Below are 8947 nucleotides of genomic sequence, written 5' to 3'. Positions count from 1 at the left end.
TACGAGGGGGGAGGGGTTAGGTCCCATGTTCAAAAGAACTTTATTACCTGATTAGGTGTAAATAAACTGGTGATAGGAATACTAGAATCAGGAACAAGGAATCCTGAAGATTTATTTTTAAAATAGAATTTCACTAATAAAGGGATCATTGTCACAATCCTTTTTAACTTTTTCACCTGGGGGTGTAAACCTTTCATATTTCATAATTCAACAGAATTCAAAGTTTGAAATATCTAATGTCTATGCCCATTGGGTTACACAGATATAAGTATTAGAAAATAGGAGTTAGCGGCAAATTCATAAGTTTTGGTTCTATGAATTCACACTTTAAAAACTCAAGCTATTCATAGACTTTTTGTAGACAGTTACTGTCACAGTTAATCGCAAAGATGTTTTTTTTAAATTGCTCTCAAAGGAAAGTCGAAAGAAAACTTTAACCTGAATTACCACAGAGTCCTACAGTAGCACATGCTAGTTCAGGGTTCAATGTTCTTATATACTGAAAAATAATCTAAATAAAACTTAAGTTTAAGACAAGCAAGTTTTTTTATTAAAAGATATCATCTTTTTCAACTCTTGACAAAAGCATTTGTATTTAAGCCTTCAGAATTTTGAAAAACGCAAACAAATTTTCTGAATTGCAAATAACAAAAAATAGTTTAATTTTCCATATGGATAATATTTGCTTTCCAGAGCTAAGCTCTCATATGGTTCTGAACCCTTAACCCCTTCTATCAATCTTCTTCCAAGCTTTATCAGAAAAAGATGACAAACGCCAAATTTTCAACTGCAGAATCAGAAATTGTTTATAAACATACCTCAAAGAGGGGAATGTAGAAATCGTCGACGATATGCTTGCAATGTGCAGAATTCTAAAACAAAAATATCATGTTATAAAGTCAAACATTTTCAAAAACCATTTAATTGTGAAAATCAAAAAAACGGTATATAAAAAATTGTTATGATGCTAAGACATTAATTGATTCATAACTTTTTAAAGGAAATATAATATTTTCTGAAAAACGAACTGATCGTTTCGTTAACTAAAAACAGAACGATCGTTTTTAAAAAAGATAAAATTTGCATATTTCGCTTCACAACAAAATAAAAAATTAAATCTACATTCCGTTTTTCCGATATTCAAAAATCGGTTCGTCAGTTTTAACTAAAACCATTCGTTTTTTTCTAGTTTTTCGTTAGTATTGATAAATAACAAACGAAAAACTAAATGTTTTTGTTCTGTTTTCATAATTCCCATCCCTACCTGCATTGCATTCGTTATAAATTTTGAATAAACACGAAAAGATTAAAGTTCACCTTAGAATCAAGCTTGTCACATATTCCATCTAAAAGCTGCTTGAACTCCTAAGTTCAATAAAAATATAAAAAAAATTTTTTTCTTAATGTGTATTTTGGCATGAATCAATGATAAGGTCTAATCTAATCTGTGACAGAACGCAGTAATATTATGAAGACAAATAGATTCTTTCACGATTTTTCAAAGATTAACATTTCTGAGAATCATTTTTTTGAACAGGTAAAAAAATACTAAGATGTGAGGATTATATTTAGAAATTTAAAAAGAAAAAGTGGTCTTCGCGAACTGATCTTATTTATGATTACATGACGCCTAAAGCTGTAATATTTAATATTGACCTGGATAGAGGAATTCGAAGCGTAAACGTCAATCCAGTGTTTGACAACCTTTTCACAAAACTCACCTCAACAAAGAAATTAAAAATTAAAAATTTTACAAAGTAATCTTCATAATAAAGCTTTTTGCTCATAGCTAGCTTTAGCTGGCGAAACGTCTGAACCAACTTTGTTTAATTTTTTAGGGAACCACGGGTGACATAGGCTATATTGTTTGTAATCATTGATATTCCACGGGTATTGGCGCTAAAATCATGATTTAATACCAAGCGCGGAAACCGATGGGAGTAACTTATAGACTTTGAATTAAAATGTAAACCTGGACAACGTCAGGTTCTACAAATAGAACTATGTAAAATCTCTATCCTTCCTTTATTCACACTAGACAATTTATTATAATTTTTTTGTAATATCATTTTTTCCTTTAAAACCAGCTAAATAATGAAATGATTATCCCGCTTACACTCTGCATGATCCTTATATCCTTGAAACCTGATGTCGAAGACCATTTATATTTTAAACTATAAATTCTGCTAGAACATTAAAATTTAAAATATCAAAGGTTTCAAAGGTAAAGTTAGTATAAGTTTTAAGTGTAAGGCGTGTAATCTGTAACTTTCTCAAAATCTGCAGCATATTTAATTACCCCATGTAGACAAAACCATTGATTAAACAATGTATAAATTTTAAACTTACACTGAATTTCTCCTCGGACAGAGTTATTCACTAAATCCAATTGCTTGCACACATCTAAACAAAAATAATGCATTCTTGACAGTGACAGTAGGTTATATCCGATTCCCTTTTTTCTTACTTGAAAAATAACTATCAAGTTCTATTTAGAAGAAATAAAAAAAATAAACGATAAAAACACAAGAAAGCTGCTTTAATAATATTACAATATTATAATCATTACTAACATTAATTCATAACATATATATTTACCTTTCTGACTGCAAAGAGAAGGTGTCAATCCACTTTTAATGAGTTTGATGATCGACTAAAAATAATCAATAATTTCAAAACTTTAAATTAAATTTATTCATAACAAAAAAAGAAAAAAAAGACATTATAGACGATCAAATACAATAAACCCTTCCCAGGCATCTTCATTTTTCTTTTCTGAAATTGTGGTGTTCTGCATACTGTAAAGGTAAGTTCAAGTTTTGGTTGACTTAAAAATAGTTGACAATCCCTTTAAATACCTTTAGTTCTGTAGAAACAGTCTCTTTAAATACCTTTAGTTCTGTAGAAACAGTCTTTTTAAATACCTTTAGTTCTGTAGAAACAGTCTCTTTAAATACCTTTAGTTCTGTAGAAACAGTCTCTTTAAATACCTTTAGTTCTGTAGAAACAGTGTACATACAGGACTCACTGTAGCTGCCCATATACCCACAAACCTCCAGCAGTTTCATCTCAATCTGAATATTTGACAATACAAGGGTGAAATTTAAAAAAAAACGAAACATTAAAAAATATGGTAATTTTAAGCAAAAAGTAGAGAGGCAAAAATGTTTAAGTATATGTTTAAGTATGCCTAGAGGGCTAGCACGCAGGCTGGTTATCCTAGATCATATCAGATGGCTAGAGGGCTAACAGGAAGGCTGGTTATCCTAGATCATATCAGATGGCTAGAGGGCTAGCAGGCAGGACGGTATCCTAGATCATATCAGATGGATAGAGGGCTAGCAGGCAGGCTGGTTATCCTAGATCATATCATATGGCTAGAGGGCTAGCAGGCAGGCTGGTTATCCTAGATCATATCATATGGCTAGAGGGCTAGCAGGCAGGACGGTTATCCTAGATCATATCAGATGGATAGAGGGCTAGTAGGCAGGCTGGTTATTCTAGATCATATAAGATGGATAGAGGGCTAGTAGGCAGGCTGGTTATCCTAGATCATATCAGATGGCTAGAGGGCTAGCAGGCAGGCTGGTTATCCTAGATCATATCAGATGGCTAGAGGGCTAGTAGGCAGGCTGGTTATCCTAGATCTTTATATACCTGGATAGTAGGCAGGCTGGTTATTCTAGATCTTAATATACCTGGCTAGTAGGCAGGCTGGTTATCCTAGATCTTAATATACCTGGCTAGTAGGCAGGCTGGTTATCCTAGATCTAAATTGCTCAATCTGAGATTCACAGACTGAACACCCAACAACCTGTATTATAATTACAATTAAAGAAACTGTGTAGTTTAAAATAACCCTCCATGGAAAGATGTTAATGCCTGATTTACAATGGTGCCAATTAAAAGCTTTTTGTGATTAGGTATGACTTATATATCCATGTTTAAAATCTTAAAAACTAAGAATTTTCATGTGGATTCAATACAAAAAAACTTTCTCCCGCAGGAAAATCACGGAGAAATAAACAGAATCAAAAACTTTTCATGTAAAAAAATTACGTTGTCTTTCACATTATTGATCAGATAAAAGTGTCAAGGGCACCGTTGTAAATCTGACATGTCTCTCACTCGAAAATACTTCTATCAGTCCCTTTGATAGCTAGTCTGAAATATGAAAACTACATAATATGTTTTGTGTGTTTTTCTATAACCCTCCATCCTCCTCTTCATACTTATGAGATTGGCAAAGTATAATTTTAATTGAAACATTATTTATGAACAAAATTATCTCAATTTTTGAATGGAATTAAAACGTAAGAACAGAAAATTATACAAAATTGACTTTTCGGGTGTATGTGTTTAACCCAGAAATAGATTACACAAAATGGGATAAAGGCCCAAAGTAATCCTAATAAAAGTAATTTCAAATTATCTTGTTGACGAAAAATAAAAACATTAAAAACGACCAGGTACCGAATTAAATGAATTTGCGGATTAAAAGACAAAGATTTGGGAAGGATTTTAATCAGTGGTTCAAATTTGAACCTGCCGCGGCAGATCAGCGACGGACCTTAAACGTATCCTAAATTCATTAAGTCTGTCCCCGGAATGGGATTCATCATCATGTGCCCTTTTTATTGTTGTTAAATAATGCAAATTCGCAAACTTTTTTCTTTTTACTTGGAAAGCAAATTTTATACTTTTTTCCAAATACACTTTTTTGGTTTCTTTGAGTTAATATACAAGAAGCTGGACAGAAATCTGAATAAATTTGTAAACCCAGAAAATGTGTATTATTATGATCAGAATTTGTGTAAGCCATAAAATATTTGAAAATGATTCCCCAAATTCGAATTAAACCTGTGAAGTGTGAGGGAGGGCTGCTTGCTTCAGCAGAATATCAATTCTAGCAGAATTACAAAGCCCAGCAACAGTACACACACTAAAATAATTACATACAAAATTTTATTTGAATAAAGAAAAAAATTGAGTGAAAACCATAAAAGAGAAAAAAAAATACCAAATTCTTATTAAACAATTATTCACGTGTATCATGATGAATGAGAGATGAAATCATATGTGATGAATTAAATCTTAGGATCCATATATTGTAGATTCCGATATGATTAAATAGATTGCGTGGCTATTGTATCCTGTAGGATTAACTAAATGTTAGGATCAACCACGTTAGCTCTTAAATCTAAAAGTTGTCACATCTCATGCTGATCCGGATCATGGATCAGCCCTGTAATAAATGGATCCAGATCCGGATCCTGGACATTTCTCTAATAATATTTACTGATTTTTTGAACAGATGAAACGTTGAGCATAGTTCCTTTTACTAATCTCTTACTTATAGTTAACACATGAGATCTGTGTTTTGAGCATAGAGAATAGAATATATATTAGAGTGGAATTTAGAGAATCTCTCGTTATGAATTTTTTCAGTCCCTTTCAGCCTGAAAGGGAGTTCAAAGTGTACAAATCATGTAAATGTTCACAAATTATANTAATATTGTATATTATCTAATATTGTCTATTATCTTATATTGTCTATTATCTAATATTTTCTATTATCTAATATAGGCTATTGTCTAATATTGTCTATTATCTACTATTGTCTAATATCTAATATTGTCTATTATCTAATATTCTCTATAATCTAATAGTGTCTAATATCTAATATTGTATATTATCTAATATTGTCTATTATCTTATATTGTCTATTATCTAATATTTTCTATTATCTAATATAGGCTATTGTCTAATATTGTCTATTATCTACTATTGTCTAATATCTAATATTGTCTATTATCTAATATTCTCTATAATCTAATAGTGTCTAATATCTAATATTGTATATTATCTAATATTGTCTATTATCTAATATTGTCTAATATCTAATATTGTCTAATATCTAACCTGGGTTTGATTAGACTGTAAGGTATCTCTAGCTTGTCCAACCATGTTCTTACAGATATCACAAACTTCATCAGTATCCTGTGTAAAATGTGAATCATCATTTTTAGAAAATTTTCAAATTCTAATGCAAAAAGATTATTTTATGATGAAAAATGTTTCCTTAATGATTCCTTGCAACAATAAACTTCTTTTAATCTTTGTAAAATCATAATATAAGCTAATTAAACACCATATTTCAGACAGAAGACTTAATTTAAAAGTAATATTTAAAGAGTTTCAAGTCGTCTTTGCTGTATCATCCTTTGTTTGTCATCTTGTATCTGGTATACCCAGCACTAACCTTAGGGACATTCTCCTTCATCCACACACTTCCAATACAGTGTCTTACCGCTCCACACTCTTTTGCCTAGGTAGGTAGGTAGGTAGGTAGGTAGGTAGGCAGGTAGGTAGGTATATGATTTTGCCCTTAGAGTTGAGATAGGGGAGCGTGAGACATGTTCCTATTCCAAATTTTCAAGGCCTTCTCATTAAAAAAAAAATTGGACTATAATGCTTAGGGTGTAAGGGAGGATTTTTAAAAAGTTCAAAAAGTAAGTCGAAAATTTTTTCAATAATAGTTATTTTTACTTTTAACAAATATTAACATATGACATATGTTATTGTATCCATTTATAAAGGACTTTACAAATATATAAGTCTTAGCTCTTTAGCCTATAGTTAATAAAAAAATAATAATTTTTTCTGATTTGTTTGAAACACCGACCGCCGTTTGACAGTCCTCCACCCTACCCTATACATAAAGAAAAAATTAGCAAATTTTTTTACAACTATTATGTTGAAAAAGTACAGAAGTTTTAGCGATCAAATGTAAGCCGTTTTTAAGTTATTCAGAAGAAGCCAAAGGGTAGAAAACACCCCCCCCCCATCGTGATTGGGTTATAAAAGTCTTTTAAGTGAAAGCTTCTTTGTTTCCATGTTTATGCGTGTCCTATTCGACAACGACTGGCTGTAAAAGGTACCTGTGGTATAGTGGCGCACCAATATTTAGGTCCCCAGCTACATTTAGACGATCCGACCAACCCAGCTGTAGCTTGCTGAAGCAGGACAGCTGATAACAGCAGGTATATCATCCTGTAACAGACAATAGTTTAGATGTCCAGCTGAAGCAGGACAGCTGATAACAGAAGGTACATCATCCTGTAACAGATAAAGGGGTTGAGGAACAGCTGGTAACAGCAAGCTAGTGCGTACAACATTTAAGAGACAAAGGTTGAGCTGCGTCTCAAATTCAAGCCGCGTCTCAAATTCAAACAGACTGTTTTTTTTTTGTCCTAGCACTCTCATTTTTGACACTATCACCGTGAAATTTTGTGAATTTTTATGAATAGCATTTTAAAGGATTTTTTGCTAATTCTTTTTTATAAGTTTGAAATATCAAAGGTTTACACCATCAGGTTGCAAAGAAGGATCAGAATATTTGAGTTGCATAATAAAACAACTGCAGAAATAAACAAAAAGCTTTCTTTTAAGTTTTAACTGCAGACATACAGGACGATTAATTGAACATAAAACATGTTTGGGCTAAATACATCAAAAAAGAGACAATTGCATTGAATTTGCTGGATTAACCCCGGAATTAATGTGGAAGCTAGATAAGCTGTCAAAAAACTATTTCCCCCTTTTCTTCATTAATCATTTATCGCCATTTATGTATGGATTTTTAACATTGCAGTGGGGGTAATGAAATGAATTTTAAATGCAATATCTCAACAAAGAAAAGAAATTTTCCGCTTTATATCTCATTTTCTACCAAATCTACGAAACTCATTTCTTAAAAAGTATTATTAAACCTGACCATGCATGCATGTCTGTAAATGTTTCCATTATCAGTAAAAAAAACACATTGTAATACAAAAATATAAAAAATTGTAACAGTAAAATAAATCCTTGGAGATTTTATATACAATTAGTTATAAAATGTTTCGTAATTGTTCACAATAATATATAGAAATATGTACTTTTTGTATTCAAATGTACTGAAGAACAATCCTTCCAGGTTGAAATATACAGGATACAAATTCTCACCAGTATTTAGATCTGTACTTAAAATACAAATTTTTCTTGTTGTGATCTTTTCTTGCCCCACCCCCCCTCCCCATAACTAAAACATGGCTTTCAACTGCACTTGTTTATTTAAAAATATTTGTTGTTTATCTTAGGATTGATGTGTTTAACATGTGTTACAATTTACAAGCATGGTATTTTTTTACTTCAGAAAAAAAACAGAAAATAAAACTTTGATAAAAAAGTTCGAATTTTTTGAAGTCCTAAGACAAAAGTTACTTGATATAAAGTCCTGAGTTTTAGATTCGTAGAACTTTATTTCCGAAAACTTTTTTTCAGAGAACTTTTTTTGCTCTTACCGTACAGTACACAGTATATAGTCCCATTTGATTTTCAAGATAAACTGGTTAAACTTTTCTTTAAAACAAAATTAATAACATATAATGTTGTCTTCTGTATTCACAGATTTATTTGTCTCACTGTAGTCTGTATACAACTTAACTTAATCTCTAGATTTAGAGAATTCTTTAATTTTGAAGGGCAATTGTTTTAATAATTTTGGAACATAATAAAACATAACAGTAGAGGCCACGCCAGGTTCCACACACGAACAGCTATGTGAGATCATTTTATACATTGTTGATAATAAAAAATTTAAAGGTTTTCAATCATAAATATTACTTTTAGCTTTATAAAATTTAAAGTAATATTTTAATACTAGGCTTTCGGAGCGCTTCCCGCCCCTTTTCCTGTAAATAATTTTAACGTTTAGCAGCTGCTCTGAAAGTCTGCCATTTAAAATTATTTTCTAATTTTTGTAGATTTTTCTTTTTAAATTGGCGCATTTAAAAAAAAAATCAACTGTTTTCAAGAAAATTTGTTCTCGAATTTTGATGTTCAATAAGCCTTTCCTGGGGGTCATACTCATAGTCATGTGAGAGGTTTAGCGGTAATGTATCAT

General features: G+C 31.3%; 2 protein-coding genes across 2 annotated transcripts; both read right to left on the bottom strand.

Moving 5' to 3' along the window:
- Window positions 1–29: 29 nt before the first annotated feature.
- On the bottom strand, window positions 30–4939 carry LOC111717707 (uncharacterized). The gene is made up of 10 exons (XM_023493185.1): window positions 4861–4939; window positions 3740–3814; window positions 2991–3074; window positions 2599–2653; window positions 2350–2403; window positions 1657–1721; window positions 1318–1365; window positions 819–872; window positions 439–499; window positions 30–103 (listed from the first exon to the last, which is right to left on the bottom strand). The coding sequence occupies exons 3-10, from the start codon at window positions 3066–3068 to the stop codon at window positions 30–32; spliced, it is 489 nt and encodes a 162-aa protein (XP_023348953.1). The 5' UTR covers window positions 3069–3074; window positions 3740–3814; window positions 4861–4939.
- Window positions 4940–5910: 971 nt separating this feature from the next.
- Window positions 5911–7085, bottom strand: LOC111717706 (prosaposin). The gene is made up of 3 exons (XM_023493184.1): window positions 6942–7085; window positions 6263–6328; window positions 5911–6000 (listed from the first exon to the last, which is right to left on the bottom strand). Exons 1-3 carry the CDS (start codon window positions 7050–7052, stop codon window positions 5911–5913), a joined length of 267 nt encoding a protein of 88 aa, XP_023348952.1. The 5' UTR covers window positions 7053–7085.
- Window positions 7086–8947: the final 1862 nt, after the last annotated feature.

Source organism: Eurytemora carolleeae, unplaced genomic scaffold (assembly GCF_000591075.1).
Source record: "Eurytemora carolleeae unplaced genomic scaffold, Eaff_2.0 scaffold767, whole genome shotgun sequence".
Taxonomy (NCBI): domain Eukaryota; kingdom Metazoa; phylum Arthropoda; class Copepoda; order Calanoida; family Temoridae; genus Eurytemora; species Eurytemora carolleeae.
The sequence above is the reverse complement of the archived record's forward strand: the minus strand, read 5'-3'. Positions and strand labels throughout refer to the sequence as shown.